General features: G+C 48.0%; 1 protein-coding gene across 1 annotated transcript; it reads right to left on the reverse strand.

Annotated features, from left to right (window-relative positions):
• Nucleotides 1-338: 338 nt before the first annotated feature.
• LOC134983867 (gastrula zinc finger protein XlCGF26.1-like) lies at nucleotides 339-8,499 on the reverse strand (the record flags this gene model as incomplete). The annotated part of the gene is made up of 2 exons (XM_063949485.1): nucleotides 8,388-8,499; nucleotides 339-1,807 (listed from the first exon to the last, which is right to left on the reverse strand). Coding segments are annotated over exons 1-2 (1,581 nt in total), but the record flags the coding sequence as incomplete, so codon positions are not given.
• Between the last annotated feature and the right edge of the window lie 9,241 nt (nucleotides 8,500-17,740).

A 17,740-nucleotide genomic window follows, 5' to 3' on the forward strand; every position in this document is an offset into this window, starting at 1 on the left:
ATAAGTCTGGTTGGTTTGCAAAGCTGAGCTGTAGCCCTGCCCTTTGTTGGTGAACTTCTATCATCATGACATGTTTCACCAGGACTGAGTCACAGCCAACTGTCATCACCCACACCTGGAGCTCAGCTAGACAACCATTTAGGATTGGTACTGGGTTCTCGGTACACGGAGTAAAAGACAGGTCATCTGTATAGCAGTGGCAGATGAGGGCATGACATCTGATTATTTCACCCTGCGGTAGCATGTATATTGCAAAAAGCATAGGAGATAGGATAAGAACCTTGAAGAACAACGCCTGGCAATGATAAGTATACTCCAGAAGATTAAAATGGCTTCTCATCTGTGTGACTTCTCTGATGTGTAACAAGTTGTGATTTCTGTGTAAAACATTTCTTACACTCAGTGCATGGAAATGGATTCTCACATGTGTGACTTTGCTGATGTCTAACAAGATGTGATTTCTGTGTAAAACATTTCCCACACTCGGTGCAAGAAAATAGCTTCTCACCTGTGTGACTTCTGTGATGTCTAACAAGAGATGATTTGAGTGCAAAACATTTCCCACACTCAGAACATAGAAATGGCTTCTCACCTGTGTGACTTCTCTGATGTATAACAAGGCGGCATTTCCGTGTAAAACATTTCCCACACTCAGAGCAAGAAATTGGATTCTCCACTGTGTGACTTCTGTTATGACTAACAAGATCTGATTTGTGTGCAAAACATTTCCCACATTCAGAACATGGAAATGGCTTCTCACCTGTGTGACTTCTCTGATGTCTAACAAGATTTGATTTCTGTGCAAACCCTTTCCCACACTCAGGACACTGAAATGGCCTCTCACCTGTGTGACTTCGCTGATGTGTAACAAGTTGTGATTTCCGTGTAAAACATTTCCCACACTCAGAGCAAGAAATTGGATTCTCCACTGTGTGACTTCTGTTATGACTAACAAGATCTGATTTGTGTGCAAACCATTTCCCACACTCAGAACATGGAAATGGCTTCTCACCTGTGTGACTTCTCTGATGTATAACAAGTTGTGCTTTCCGAGTATAACATTTTGCGCACTCAGAGCAAGAAAATGGCTTCTCACCTGTGTGACTTCTCTGATGTTTAACAAGATCTGATTTACGTACAAACCATTTCCCACACTCAGAACATGGAAATAGCCTCTCACCTGTGTGACTTATCTGATGTTTAACAACATCTGATTTCTGTGCAAACCATTTCCAACACTCAGGACATGGAAATGGCCTCTCACTTGTGTGACTTCTCTGATGTCTAGCACGTTGTGATTTCTGTGCAAAATATTTCCCACACTCAGAACATGGAAATGGTGATGTACTTGTGTGACTTCTCTTATGTGCATCAAGAGTCGTTTTGTATGTAAAACATTTCCCACACTTAGAACATGGAAATGGCTTCTCACCTGTGTGCCTTCTCTGATGTGTAACAAGAGCTGATTTGTATGTAAAACATTTCCCACACTCAGAACATAGAAATGGCCTCTCACCTGCCTTTCCTGTCTGTGGGTTAATAGGCTTTGTGTTCTTTGTAAAACATTTGGCATCTATAGAACAGGGAAACTCTGTATCTACTCTCAGAGCTGTAACAGATGCACCAATATCAGAGTGATCAGGAGAACATTTCCCAGGATCAGAGGGATCAGCTGATAGAGCTGGATGTATAATTGGGGTAATGGGGTTATCTCCTGGAGAATCCTGTATACTGTCATTATCTTTTATGTCACAATCCGGGGATAACATTAGATGTCCTTCTGAGATATTCCTGCTTGTGTGTCCATCTGCTGGAAATAAAATACATTATGGAAATGTGACATTTTCTGTAACAATATTAATCTTGTAAACAATAGGAGAAGACGACTCTCTGGGACACTTAATTGTAAATGTGTGTGTATAATAAAACATAACTTCTAATGAAGGCTTTATAATATTGTGTCTCAGACTATCATTTTGTCCACCCTCCTGAGAACACTCACAATAACAAATGTAATATTATAATAAGACTTAGATATCTTTCTCTTGTACTGGTAACTAACCATGAAGTATAAATGGAGATGGAGTCACTCGCCAAGTCCTATGTCAGCACCAATGTAAAACAATGGATGGGGAACATATCGTATGAATTGGAGATTCTAGATGAACAATAACATCAGTCATATGAGCTGATAGATCAGAGAAATGTCTCCTAACGTTACTCCTGGAAGCATTGGTAAGGTAGCATTCCTTTATGTGTGTGCTCATACGCTGGTAAGCCTGTACATGTGTTACTCACCCTTATATAAGCTATATTGCTACAGCATAGTAGGTGTGGAACAAGGTATTTTACATGCAATACACCATATAATACACTGCAATCATCATCATCTGCTAGGTTATAATCCACTGTTAAACCCCCATCATCAGTGTCTTACCTCTATATTCTCAATAGTAATAAGAATGATGTGTGTACAGTAAGTATGATACAGAGAATTACATATCAGAATCTATACAGCTGCTGCCATACATCTGCTTCTCATACGTGTGCTACTGGCAGCAGTGAACATCTGAGTGAGAGTGCAGGGAAGACAGCAGAGTCTGATGAGAAAGAGATTGGATCTGCCTTTGCAGGGCTGTACCACACCTGTCACCGCTGTTAGTATATAAAATAATAAATAAGAGCGGCGTGGCCTGAGTTCACCCAGAGGTGCTTTCTGGAGCTTTCATTACTACGTGGCTTCTTATCTACCCTACCTGATAGCTCTCAGCCACCACTGGGACCAAGACCCAATCTATTAAATACCCCACTTCTCCTGCCTTAAAGCCGCTCACTCTGCTCAGTCCGGGCACCGTTCACTGCTGCACCCTAGTGACGCAGCTGAAGCCAGGGGCTGTATTCTGGAGATAAGTGTGCCCAGTCTATCCTGCACGCTCCGGATACCTGACTTGGAGGCGCTTTTTCCTAAGATGGAAGTACTTGCTCTTCCGCTACTGCTGGGGACAGAACGCACAGTCACCGGAGCCTGGCAGTGATATTGGAAAGTGAGGTGATGATCAAGCACTCTTGCTCCGTTGCTCTTTCTCCAAATTCCACTAGCCGATCTGCTAAGGTATCTGTTTCGCCCCACCTGGGACGTTGGACGTCTGGCCCTGCTAGGTATGAAACCTGGCTGCCGCTAGTAGAGAGGGTGGCGCTTGTGGGTCTCACCGGTTCTGTACGAACGTCCACTGGTAGGCCGCCCTCTTCAACGCCAACGCCCTTAGCACTCTACCTTCACCCGGCAGGACTCCTCCAAGCTCACGAGTGCTGCCCTCATGACGCTTCTGGACACATTGAAAGGGATATCCACACCCTTTCTCCTGATACACAATCTCCAGATCGTCCTTGGACATTCCGCTGAAGTCCACCATCTTGTGCATTCTCCTGCACTGCAGTTACTCCTTTCCTGAGTAACCCGGCTTCTCTAATCAGGTGACCAAAACGCCACCTAGGATTAACCCACCGCTATGCCAGCAATTTCTGTGACCAGACAGTTCTGTACAAATGCACTCGCCCTGCCTCGTGTCCCGCCCCAGTCACAGAATGGATGTTTAGGTCACATGAGATCTGGCCAATTAGGGGATTCCCACTTACTGTCAGTGACCGCCTACTACTGACTCCACCCACTGTGCAGTGGGCGGGTACTGCACTGGCACCTCCAGACTCCTTATTGCCATGGAGTCTGGAACCATGGTACTGCTCTGTCTGCGTCGACACGCTGTCTAACCATTAGTCGCTGGACTAGGCCTCTGCACGGTAGCTGGCGGGAGGTGGAGCTTGGAGACGCTGAGTGCACCCTGGACAGCTGGAAAACGGAACTATGTTTGGCATAGCTCTGCAGGTCACAATATGAAGCGGTCATCTTGAGGCAGATGTTTATTCGGGATCGGTATGATATCCCGCCAATCATAATACCGACGGACTATATACCGACACCCATTGACCGATGGTCGATATCCCGACAAGGTCTAAATACCGACACGGACTAAATACCGACATGTGAAATACCGACAAGGTCTAAATACCGACATGTAAAATGCCGACAGGTCGAAATACCGACACAAGTTTTTCATGATTTTTTTATGTTTTTTTGTGTGTATGTCGACATAAATCAACATGGACACCATATAAAGTGTACCGCGTCCCCTCGCATGGCTCGCTGCGCTCGCCATGCTTCGGGCACGGTGCCTCGCTGCGCTCGGCACACTATTATATTCCCCCTCCAGGTCCACTGGGACGGTAAAGTATGAACAAGTCGGTTTTAATGAAAAAAATCATGAAAAACTTGTGTCGGTATGTAGACCTGTCGGAATTTTACATGTCGGTATTTAGACCTTGTCGGTATTTCACATGTCGGTATTTAGTCCGTGTCGGTATTTAGACCTTGTCGGGATATCGACCATCGGTCAATGGGTGTCGGTATATAGTCCGTCGGTATTATGATTGGAGGTAAAGTGACTGCATCCCGTTTATTCACCCAAACAGTCTTAAAAAAAAAAAAGACTCTTGCGTATTGCTTGGGGCAACATCAATACAGCACGGTGTTTACAGCAGAGTGAAAATGGTATATTACCTCTGAAGGCTCACAGGCCTCCTCTTTTTATCTTACTCCAATACACATATCACAGGGGGTACCCACCGTGCTGTTCTCAACCAATCATTGCTTACCCATGTGATGTGCATGCCTTGGCCTCTACGGACGGTGGGGAGTAGTCACTCTCCTTTGACCGTCCCATCCTGGAGGGTTGGTATCTGCCCTGGTGACGCTCAGTCTAGGCTGGGGGAAGTTTTCCCATCTAAACTACTTCCAGGAATTTGCCCGGGTACCCAGCTCATCATCTCCAGCCTAAACTTGGGCTCCAGAGATGGGCAGCCTAGATCCCCGATCAGGGTTTCCTGCCCACCGAAGATGATCCTATGGAGCTCCAGAAAACCACTCGTTTTGTTTTAAAGCGGAGCTGTTCCTCTCTCTCCCCATGATACTTCCACGTGGGAGGCTAGAGAGGAAGGCATTCCATTTTGGGGGAAAAGTACTGGGGGAATCGAGCCTGCACAGTAATGGATTCCCCCCTCCTGGGACACACAACCAAGTAAGTGCATTTCACTTTAAACACAATTCAAATACACATTGTTGCTTAAATATAACCTCACCATACTATATCCATCTATACATACATACACACACACACATATACACACATACACACACACAACACACACACACACACACTCACACAGTGTTCGCAAATACGCACTATAGCGCGTATTTTACCCAGATCAGAGGACGGGGACTCACTTTTCAAAAACGTGTGGGTCCCTGAGGACGCGCTCCGCTGCAGCCAATTCCTGGCTCTCAATTGACTGCGCTTCCTGCCTGTAAAGAGGAGGTGGAGCCTTACCACTACCAGTCCCCTGACAGTGCCTCCACCTACTGATGACATGCAGCCGCAGCTTCACACGGGGGCCGGGCAGAGAGTGAAGATGGCTCTGTGGCTGCTTTACGCTGTGCTGCAGGTGTGAGGTGAGTGCCGGTAACAGCGTAAGTAGCCTAGGAGCGGGTGGCTGAACTTGGGTGGTTGCTTTCCTTGCATGCCTTGTGTGTCTTCTGGGAGTGTCATGGGCTTGTAGACTGACCTCAGTGGTTGTTTCAGGCATCCACTACAGTAAGTTTCCCTGATATTCCCAGCGCCATTCTCAACTAGACCAAGCTAAGGATCTACAAGAATATAGCATGAATCTATTGTGCAGGCACTGCTGCTACCTGTGGTACACCCGCTACTTCTGGGATCATCCTGTCAAGCTGCCACAATGGAATGATAGCCTTCCTTATTCAAAATCCCTTTTACCTTGTACAAATCTCCCACTTTACCAGCACCAAAGCAGCTCCAGACCATCACATTACCTCCACCATGCTTGACAGATGGCATCAGGCACTCTTCCAGCATCTTTTCACTTGTTCTGCGTCTCACAAATGTTCTTCTGTATGATCCAAACACCTCAAACTTCGATTCATCTGTCCATAACACTTTTCTCCAATCATCCTCTGTCCAATGTCTGTGTTATTTGGCCCATATGAATCTTTCCCTTTTATTGGCCAGTCCTTTTAATGCCCATATTAATCTTTTCCTTTTATTGGCGTTTTCTTTGCCACTCTGCCTAGAAGGCTAGCATTCCGGAGTCACCTCTTCACTGTAAACATTGACACTAGTGTTTTGCGGGTACCATATAATGAAGCTGCCAGTTGTGGACCTGTGAGGCGTCTATTTATCAAACTAGAGACTCTAATGTACTTGTCTTCTTGCTCAGTTGTGCACCAGGGCCTCCCACTTCTCTTTCTACTCTGGTTAGAGCCTGTTTGTGCTGTTCTCTGAAGGGAGTAGTACACACCGTTGTAGGAAATGTTCAGTTTCTCAGCAAGTTTTCGCATGGAATAGCCTTCATTTCTAAGAACAAGAATAGACTGTCGAGTTTCACATGAAAGTTCTCTTTTTTTTGCCACTTTGAGAGTATAATCGAACCACAAATGTGATGCTCCAGACACTCAACTAACTCAAAGATAGCCCAGTTATAGCTTCTCTAACGAGCAAACCCATTTTCAGCTGTGCTAACATAACTGCACAAGGGTTTTCTAATCATCCATTAGTCTTCTACCGTGATTAGCAAACACAATGTACCATTAGAACACTGAAGTGATGGTTCCTGGAAATGGGCCTCTATACACCTATGTAGATATTCCATTAAAAACCAGACGTTTGCAGCTAGTACAGTCATTTACCACATCAACAATGTATAGAGTGTATTTCTGATTAATTTAATGTTATCTTCATTGAAAAAAGCAGTGCTTTTCCTTAAAAATAAATAAATGTCTAAGTGACCCCAAACTTTTGAACGGTAGTGTATGATCTGGTGCATCTGAAGATGGGAACTGGACCACTAGCTCAGGAGATCCAATTGAAATGTTCTGGCATGGAACCTTCAGTACTGGATCGCCTCGTATGAGGCTAACATCTTTCCCAACAATCTTATGCGAAGATGGATGGAGATCCGATTCGGTCGTAGAACCGCTCGGACCACATTCTGGAGCGTCCTTGCCTTGTCCTCTAGGAGGAACACTTTCTGAGCCACTGTATCCAGAAATATTCCCAGGAACAGGAGCCACTGAGTAGGCTCCTGTTCCTGGGAATGTTCCTCAGAAGTAGGGACTTCTGTAAATTGAGGATCCACCTATGATGTGACAGAAGCTGAATATTGCAGCCTATATTGAGCAATAGGATCTCTCTGGATCTCGCCTATATCAAGAGCTCGTCTAGGTAAGGGACAATATTGATCCCCTGGACTCGGACCTGGAACATCATCTCCGCCATCACCTTTGTGAAGACCCTTGGAGCTGTGGCCAGGCTGAAGGGTAGCACCTGGAACTAGTAGTGATCATTCAAGCAGGGCAAACCGTAGGTAAGCCTGGTGAGGCAGCCAAATCGACATATGGAAATAAGCATCCTTTATATCAAACAAAACCCATGAACTCCTGTTCTTCCAGACCCGCAATCATTGCTCACAAGGATTCCATTGTGCACTTGAAAACCTTTAGTCAAGGATTTTAGATTGAAAATGGGTTTTACTGAACCGTCCGGTTTTGGTACCACAAACAGGATGGAGTAGTAACCCTTTCCCTGTTGTTGTAGTGGCACTGGAACAATGACTTTGGACTGGGCCTACATTAGTTGCGGCGGTGGGGAGCTGCTTTCAGTGGGTCCTTAAGCGCGTGTGCGGCTTCCGGAGGTTGGGGGGCCGGGTGTTGTGGCGGGTAGTTGCTGCAGCAGAGCCCTCTGGCGGTGACTCTGTCTCAGGAAGTCGAGGCCGAAGCTGGGTTAGCTAAAGTGCTGCAGCTGAGAATGTCCCCAGTGCTGGGGGTGGCCATGTTGGAGACCTGAGATCTGCCAATGAAATCCACACTCTGTATCCAGCCAATCCAGTGTAGTCTTCCCTTATAAAGGGGAACTGGCTCAGGTAGAGAGTGCCAGTGTTTCAAGTTACTTCCCTGTGAAAGGTGCTCCAGCTCCGTGCTCCCAGGCTGCTCCTGGTTCCCCGCTTCCGGTTGCTATCATCTGTCCATGACCTATCACTGCTGCAGTCCTGTTGCTTAACCCGTCGCCACTCATGGAGGCGCTCACAGGGCTACCGGTCGTTAAGGGGCTTCGGGTGCTAAACAGTGGTTCCTGTGAGCGTCTCGCAAGCTCAAGCCACAGTCTTCACTTCTTCCAGATCGGAGTTCTTCAGCCTCACTTTCCAAGCCCAAGCCACAGTCTTCAGTTACTTTAAAGTCAGAGTTTATCAGCCTTGTCTACCAGTCACAAGCCAGTCTTTCAGTTCATCAAAAACCCAGTCTCCTTCAGCCTTGTCTACCAACCACAAACCACAGTCTTTCAGTTCCGCAATACCGGTGATCTTCAGCGCCATTCCTCACCTCGTTTAATCACAGACTTCAGTTCGTTATTCCATGTCTTTCAATTCCTCAAGTATCGGTGTACAGTTGTTTCTTAATTAAAAACACAGTTATCCTTCTACAGAGTTCTCATTCTTTTTATGCCCTCCAGCCAACTCTAACACCCACTAGGCCTCCACCTCATGAGGAAGAACTGCATTCAACCTCCTCGTCTACTTCCTACACAGTCAGCTGTCCTCCCAGCCCAAGCTCGATTGTCGGAACCCCAATCTCCGCCGAGCATGACAATGCAGTTGAGATCCCCTATGGGTTGGGGGGGCACCATCATGCTGTGGCCCTAGTGGAAGCTGAACTGGTGCTTTGTTACCGAGAACCTGTGGCGGCTGGTCTTGTCTCTGGTGCCTCTCGCCACGTTTGAGGTGCCTCCGGCTCTTGATCTGAACCTGGCAGTCCATAAGGACTGGGTAGACCTCCCTGGGTAAGAACGCCTAGACAGCGGGGCCCCAGAGGGGAGAAAAGTGGATTTACCCGCAGTAACCTTTGAAATCCATGTATCCAACTCATCCCCAAATAGCCACTCCCCTGAGAAAATAGGATTTTAATACCTACCGGTAAATCCTTTTCTCTTAGTCCATAGAGGATGCTGGGAACACTTCAAGAACCATGGGGTATAAACGGGATCCGCAGGAGACATGGGCACTTTAAGACTTTAAAAGGGGTGTGAACTGGCTCCTCCCACTATTCCCCTCCTCCAGACTCCAGTTATAGGAACTGTGCTCAGGGAGACGGACATTTTGTGGAAAAGGGATTTATTTTGATTTAAACTAAGGTGAGATACATACCAGCTCACACCTCAAGCATGCCGTACAACATGCCATATAACCCAACGCATGCAACGGCATGAACATCATCAGCAACAGGCTGACTATAAACGCAACACAACACGTGTGTAACCATAACCAATAGCTGCAGATACAGTACGCACTGGGACGGGCGCCCAGCATCCTCTACGGACTAAGAGAAAAGGATTTACCGTTAGGTATTAAAATCCTATTTTCTCCTACGTACTAGAGGATGCTGGGGACACTTCAAGAACCGTGGGGTTTATACCAAAGCTCAAGAACGGGCGGGAGAGTGCGGATGACTCTGCTGCACCGATTGACCAAACTAGAGGTCCTCCTTAGCCAGGGTATCAAACTTGTAGAACTTTGCAAAAGTGTTTGAACCTGACCAAGTAGCTGCTCGGCAAAGCTGTAATGCCGAGACCCCCCTGGCAGCCGCCCAGGATGAGCCCACCTTTCTGGTAGAAATGGCCTTCACCGATTTCGGTAACGGCAATCCAGCCGTAGAATGAGCTTGCTGAATCGTATTACAGATCCAGCGTGCAATAGTCTGCTTGGAAGCAGGAGCCCCAATCTTGTTGGGATCATACAGGACAAACAGAGCCTCCGTTTTCCTAATCTGAGCCGTTCTGGCTACATATATTTTCAAAGCTTTGACCACATCCAGAGACTTCGAATCCGCTAAGGCGTCAGTAGCCACTGGCACCACAATAGGTTGGTTCATGTGAAACGAGGACACCACTTTCGGCAGAAATTGCTGACGAGTTCTCAACTCCGTTCTATCTTCATGGAAGATCAAATAGGGGCTCTTGTGAGACAAAGCCGCTAATTCAGACACCCGCCTTGCAGAGGCCAAGGCCAACGGCATGATCACTTTCCAAGTGACGATCCCATGGTGCCACCGGGGGCACAAAGGGAGGTTGGATGTGCAGCACGCCTTTTACGAAAGTGTGAACTTCCGGAAGGGAGGCCAATTCTTTTGAAAGAAAATTGACAAGGCCGAAATTTGTACTTGTAATTGAGCCTGATTTTAAGCCCGCATCCACACCTGCTTGCAGAAAATTGAGAAAATGGCCCAGCTGAAATTCTTCAGTAGGAGCCTTCTTGGATTCACACCAAGACACATATTTTCTCCAAATACGATGATAATGTTTCGCCGTTACTTCATTTCTAGCCTGAAGAAGTGTGGGAATGACTCCACTGGGAATACCCTTTCGAGCTAGGATCTGGCATTCAACCTCCAAGCCATCAAACAAAGCCGCGGTAGGTTTTGGTACACGCACGGCCCCTGCTGTAACAGATCCTCTAGTAGAGGAAGAGGCCAGGGATCTCCTACGAGCAATTCCTGAAGATCTGGATACCAGGCCCTCCTTGGCCAGTCTGGAACAATAAGGATTGCATGAACCCTTGTTATTCTTATGATCTTTATCACTTTTGGAATGAGTGGAATCGAAGGGAACACATATACCGACTGAAATACCCACGGTGTCACTAGGGCGTCCACCGCTATTGCTTGAGGGTCCCTCGACCTGGAACAATATCTCGGAAGTTTCTTGTTGAGGTGAGACGCCATCATGTCTATTTGAGGAATTCCCCAAAGACTTGTCACTTCTGCAAAGACCTCTTGATGAAGACCCCACTCTCCTGGATGGAGATCGTGTCTGCTGAGGAAGTCTGCTTCCCAGTTGTCAACACCTGGAATGAAGACTGCCGATAGAGCGCTTACATGCCTTTCCGCCCAGCGGAAAACTTTTGTGGCCTCTGCCATTGCTGCTCTGCTCTTCGTTCCGCCCTGTCGGTTTATGTATGCCACTGCTGTTATGTTGTCCGACTGAATCAGGACGGGCAGATCGCGAAGAAGATGTTCCGCTTGTAGAAGGCCGTTGTAAATGGCCCTTAATTCCAGAATGTTTATGTGTAGACAAGTTTCCTAGCTTGACCATTTTCCCTGGAAATTTTCCCCCTGTGTGACTGCCCCCAGCCTTGGAGACTCGCATCCGTGGTCACCAGGATCCAGTCCTGGATCCCGAACCTGCGTCCCTCTAGGAGGTGAGAGTTGTGCAGCCACCACAGGAGTGAGATTCTGGTCTTGGAAGACAGGATTATCTGTCGGTGCATGTGCAGATGGGACCCGGACCACTTGTCCAACAGGACCCACTGAAACACTCTGGCATGGAATCTGCTAAACTGAATGGCCTCATAGGCCGCCACCATCTTCCCCAGCAACCGAGTGCATTGGTGAATCGACACTCTTGCTGGTTTCATAATCTGTTTGACCAGGTTCTGAATTTCTAGAGCCTTTGTCACTGGAAGAAAAACTCTCTGTAATTCCGTGTCCAGAATCATACCTATGAACAACAGACGTGTCGTCGGAACCAAATGCGATTTTGGCAAGTTTAGGAGCCAACCATGTCATTGGAGACCGTAATGTTCTGCAGTAATTGTTCTTGGACCTGTACGGTACCTCAAAGCCGTCACTGAAGTCTTCTGATCTTCTACTCACCCGTCTTCTGACTTGTGGCTCTGCAAGGGGGGTGACGGCGGGCTCTGGGAACGAGCATCTAGGCGTACCTAGCGATCAGACCCTCAGGAGCTAATGGTGTCCTGTAGCCAAGAAGCAGAGCCTTGAAACTCACAGAAGTAGGTCTGCTTCTCTCCACAAACAGGTTGGAGTAGTAACCCTTTCCCTGTTGTTGTAGTGGCACTGGAACAATAACTTGAGACTGGACCAACTTTAGGATGGCCTGTTGCAGCGTAACTCGTGTATCCTCCAAAACTGATAAGCTTGATTTGAAAAATCGTTGGGGAGGAGCGCTGCTGAACTCCAGCTTGTAGCCCTGAGAAATGAGGTAATTTACCCAGGTATCCTGGCAGGAGCTTTCCCAGATGCGGCTGAAGTGACGCAATCGAGCTCCCACCTTGAGATCCCACCAGGGTGTGGGGGCACCATCATGCTGAGGCCCTAGTGGAAGCTGAACTAGTGCTTTGTTACCGAGAACCTGCGGCGGCTGGTTTTCTTGTCTTGCCTCTAGTGCCTCTCGCCGCGTTTGAGGCGCCTCTGGCTCTTGATCTGTATCTGGCAGTCCGAAAGGACGGGGTAGATGGCCCTAGGTAGGAACGCCTAGCCGGCAGGGCCACAGAGGGGAGAAATGTGGATTTACCCGCAGTAACCTTTGAAATCCACGTATCCAACTCAACCCCGAATGGCCACTCCCCTGAGAAAGGAAGACTCCACACTGCGCGTAGAATCTGCGTCCGTTATCGACTGACACAGCCACAAAGCTCTGCGTCCCGACACTGCCATAGCAGTACTCCTAACATTAATAGAGAGTCACACAGAATGCCTGCCTGTAAAATAATAAACTTAAAATATAAAAAACCCAGAAAAACTCCCAGGAGCTCCCCTAGCTGTGACCGGCTCCTCCGGGCACATTTTCTAAACTGAGTCTGGTAGGAGGGGCATAGAGGGAGGAGCCAGCTCACACTATTAACCCTTGGCTCCTAGTGGAACCGTCTACACCTCATGGTACTAAATGGAACCCCAGTATCCTCTAGGACGTAAGAGAAATAGACTTTAGTGTAGTCTCTATTTTCCTATAATGCAGAGGAGCCAGGGACTGGTAATAGCACTTTCTTTGATAGGCGAGAGACGGATACGTCTACTGCCGGGGGCTCTTCCCAGTGTTTCCTGCCTTCTGGATTAAATGGGAAAGTGTGCAGAAACCGATTTGTCACCTGGTATTTTTTATCAGGATTTTTCCAGGTTAACTTAAACATGTCATCTAGTTTCTTAGAATCAGGGAAAGTGACACTAATTTCTTTTTCTGTGCAAAGAAAAATGACTGCTGTACGGCAGCGTCTTCCAAAGGGACTTTTATCACATCCCTGATAGCAAGTATAAGGGGCTCAATACCCTGTGCAGAAGGTGAGTCCTCTGTAATAGGATCCCATTCCTCCCCATCCTCCTGTACCTCGTCCTCAGATTCTGAGAGTAAATCAGGCAGCCCACGCTTATGTGGCCCTGAACTAGGGAGGGGGGGCTGTTTATCATCTGCCCTTCCAGCTAGGTCTGCTACAGCCTGCTGCAGTTGTTGTGTCTTTTGATTATTAGCAGTGAGCTGGGATGACATGTCCGCCATCATGGTTTTTATGGCATTGAGCCAGGATGGCTCCTGACCCTCCCCCCAGTCTCCTCACTAACTTGGGAGGACTGGCTGCATTGTTCACATGAGAGGGAACCAGCCGCAGAGGGAGAGAATCTGGTGTGACATACAATGCATAATTAGTGTTTTACCATGTTTACAGTAGACAAACACTCACACACAGATAAGTATATTGAATAGCGAGCCTGCCCAGACTGTATGTGAGAAGGAGACACAGAGAGGAACAGCACACCCAGGCCAAGCAGACTCAGTGAGACTGCAGGATGTCTGTATCACGGTACAACATCGGAGTCTTGTCCTTTTCAGGACACTATAGTGTGTATAATAGCGTCTCTCCCCCTTATTTACACCCTTGTACCAGTTTCCTGTGTATCCTGAGTGTCTGCAGGAGCTGTGTGTCCTTGCTGCTGCAGCTGTAAGCAGAGGAAAGAGCCAAAACGCCACTGGTCCCGCTCTGAGGAAGCTCCGCCCCCTGTAATGGCGCCGGAGCTATACATTTATTTATACTGGCAATGTCTCCAAACAGGTGTAAAACGTAACATGAATGCCTGTTTCCACCACCGCTGGCCAGTGTACACAGGGGGCTATAGCGGATCCCTCCGTAGAGCGTCTGTATGCCGCCCCTGTAATCGCACCGCACCAAGAGCCGGGGGACCCCCTTGCGGGTCCCCCGGTTTGTGCTCACCACTCTTCTCACCTCCCGGCATTGTTAGGGGTGTGCGGCGTGCTGCGATTTCATTTGCTAATGCGCAATGCCCTGCGGTACCAACAACCTCTCAGGACGGTGGTCCTGCAGCGCGGGAAGCGGCTCTGACGCCTGAAGAGACCGGTGACTGCCCCCCCCCAACTCCCTCAGTGCAGGTATACTGTTATACTGTCGCCCAAACAGCATACCGACAACAACAACGTTTAAAATAAACTGAAGAAAAATCTTCTGGAGCTCCAGAGTGGCATCCTCTCCTGAGGGCACATTTTACTAAACTGGATGTAGGAGGGGGGCATAGAGGGGAGGAGCCAGCACACCCAGTGGAAGAACTTTAAAGTGCACCGGCTCCTTTGGACCCCATCTATACCCCACCGTACAAAGTCCCCAGTATCCCTTATGGATGTTAGAGAAAAAGGAGTGGTTTATATATAGACCGGCATGTGCTAATAGAGACACTCTCATTGAATACCTGGCATGTTATACTATAGACAGATGTACTGCTAGCACACAGTATGGCTGCTGGTGACACACAGTGACATGATGTGAGGGGAGAGCAGGAGTATAATAGGGGCTGATGGCTGCTGATGTATGAGATACCCCAGAGAGAGTGGGGAGGAGACTGGTCAGATCTCTGGGCTGGTAACACACAGTGACATGATGTGAGGGGGAGAGCAGGTATAACAGGGGCTGATGTCTCCTGATGTATGAGATACACCAGAGAGAGTGGGGAGGAGACTGCTCATATCTCTGGGCTGGTAACACACAGTGACATGATGTGAGGGGGAGAGCAGGAGTATAATAAGGGCTGATGGCTCCTAATGTACGAGATACACCAGAGAGTGTGGGGAGGAGACTGTTCAGATATCTGGGCTGGTAGCACACAGTGACATGATGTGAGGGGAAACACGAGTATAATAGGGGCTGATGGCTCCTGATGTATGAGATACACCAGAGAGTGTGGGGAGGAGACTGGTCAGATCTCTGGGCTGGTAACACACAGTGACATGATGTGAGGGGGAGAGCAGGAGTATAATAGGGGCTGATGGCTCCTGATGTACGAGATACACCAGAGAGTGTGGGGAGGAAACTGGTCAGATCTCTGAGCTGGTAGCACACAGTGACATGATGTGAGGGGAAACACGGGTATAATATGGGCTGATGGCTCCTGATGTATGAGATACACCAGAGAGTGTGGGGAGGAGACTGGTCAGATCTCTGGGCTGGTAACACATAGTGACATGATGTGAGGGGAGAGCAGGAGTATAATAGGGGCTGATGGCTCCTGATGTATGAGATACACCAGAGAGTGTGGGGTGGAGACTGGTCAGATCTCGGGGCTGGTAACACAGTGACATGATGTGAGGGGGAGAGCAGGAGTATAATAGGGGCTGATGTCTCCTGATGTATGAGATACACCAGAGAGAGTGGGGAGGAGACTGCTCATATCTCTGGGCTGGTAACACACAGTGACATGATGTGAGGGTGAGAGCAGGAGTATAATAAGGGCTGATGGCTCCTAATGTACGAGATACACCAGAGAGTGTGAGGAGGAGACTGGTCAGATATCTGGGCTGGTAGCACACAGTGACATGATGTGAGGGGAAACACGAGTATAATAGGGGCTGATGGCTCCTGATGTATGAGATACACCAGAGAGTATGGGGAGGAGACTGGTCAGATCTCTGGGCTGGTAACACACAGTGACATGATGTGTGGGGGAGAGCAGGAGTATACATAGGGGCTGATGGCTCCTGATGTATGAGATATACCAGAGAGTGTGGGGAGGAGACTGGTCTCTGGGCTGGTAACACACAGTGACATGATGTGAGGGGGAGAGCAGGAGTATAATAGGGGCTGATGGCTCCTGATGTATGAGATACACAAGAGAGTGTGGGGAGGAGACTGGTCAGATCTCTGGGCTGGTGACACACAGTGACATGATGTGAGGGGGAGAGCAGGAGTATAATAGGGGCTGATGGCTCCTGATGTATGAGATACACCAGAGAGTGAAGGGAGGACTCTGGTCAGATCTCTGGGCTGGTAACACACAGTGACATGATGTGAGGGGACGAGCAGGAGTATAATAGAGGCTGATGATTCCTGATGTATGAGATACACTAAAGAATGTGGGGAGGAGACTGGTCAGATCTCTGGGCTGGTAGCACAGAGTGACATGATGTGAGGGTGAGAGCAGGAGTATAATAGGGGCTGATGGCTCCTGATGTATGAGATACACCAGAGAGTGTGGGGAGGAGACTGCTCATATCTCTGGGCTGTTAACACACAGTGACATGATGTGAGGGGGAGAGCATGAGTATAAATAAGAATTTACTCACCAGTAATTCTATTTCTCGTAGTCTGTAGTGGATGCTGGGGACTCCGTAAGGACCATGGGGAATAGACGGGCTCCACAGGAGACTGGGCACTCTTAAAGAAAGATTAGGTACTATATCTGGTATGCACTGGCTCCTCCCTCTATGCCCCTCCTCCAGACCTCAGTTAAGGAAACTGTGCCCGGAAGAGCTGACATTACAAGGAAAGGATTTGGAACCCAGGGTAAGACTCATACCAGCCACACCAATCACACCGTACAACCTGTGATAAACTTACCCAGTTAACAGTATGAACATAAACTGAGCCTCACTCAACGGATGGCCCATAACAAAAAAAACCTTTATTAACAAAAAAACCTTTATTACGCAATAACTATATACACGTATTGCAGAAAGTCCGCACTTGGGACGGGCGCCCAGCATCCACTACGGACTACGAGAAATAGAATTACCGGTGAGTAAATTCTTATTTTCTCTAACGTCCTAGTGGATGCTGGGGACTCCGTAAGGACCATGGGGATTATACCAAAGCTCCCAAACGGGCGGGAGAGTGCGGATGACTCTGAAGCACCGAATGAGCAAACTCAAGGTCCTCCTTAGCCAGGGTATCAAACTTGTAGAACTTAGCAAAAGTGTTTGAACCCGACCAAGTAGCTGCTCGGCAAAGTTGTAACGCCGAGACCCCTCGGGCAGCCGCCCAAGAAGAGCCCACCTTCCTTGTGGAATGGGCTTTTACTGATCTTGGATGCGGCAATCCTGCCACAGAATGAGCCTACTGAATCGTGTTACAGATCCAGCGAGCAATAGTTTGTTTTGAAGCAGGTGCACCCAGCTTGTTGGGTGCATACAGTATAAACAGCGAGTCAGTCTTTCTGACTCCAGCCGTTCTAGAAACATAAATCTTCAAAGGCCGGACTACGTCCAGTAACTTGGAGTCCTCCAAGTCCCGAGTAGCTGCAGGCACCACAATAGGTTGGTTCAGATTAAAAGATGACACCACCTTTGGCAGAAATTGCGGACGGGTCCGCAGTTCTGCCCTGTCTACATGGAAAATCAGATAGGGGCTTTTACATGATAAAGCCGCCAATTCTGACACACGCCTAGCCGAAGCCAAGGCCAACAACATGACCACTTTCCAAGTGAGATATTTGAGCTCCACTGTCTTCAGTTGCTCAAACCAGTGGGATTTCTGAAAATCCAACACAACGTTA

The sequence above is a fragment of the Pseudophryne corroboree genome (assembly GCF_028390025.1).
Source record: "Pseudophryne corroboree isolate aPseCor3 chromosome 3 unlocalized genomic scaffold, aPseCor3.hap2 SUPER_3_unloc_27, whole genome shotgun sequence".
NCBI classification, from domain to species: Eukaryota; Metazoa; Chordata; class Amphibia; order Anura; family Myobatrachidae; genus Pseudophryne; species Pseudophryne corroboree.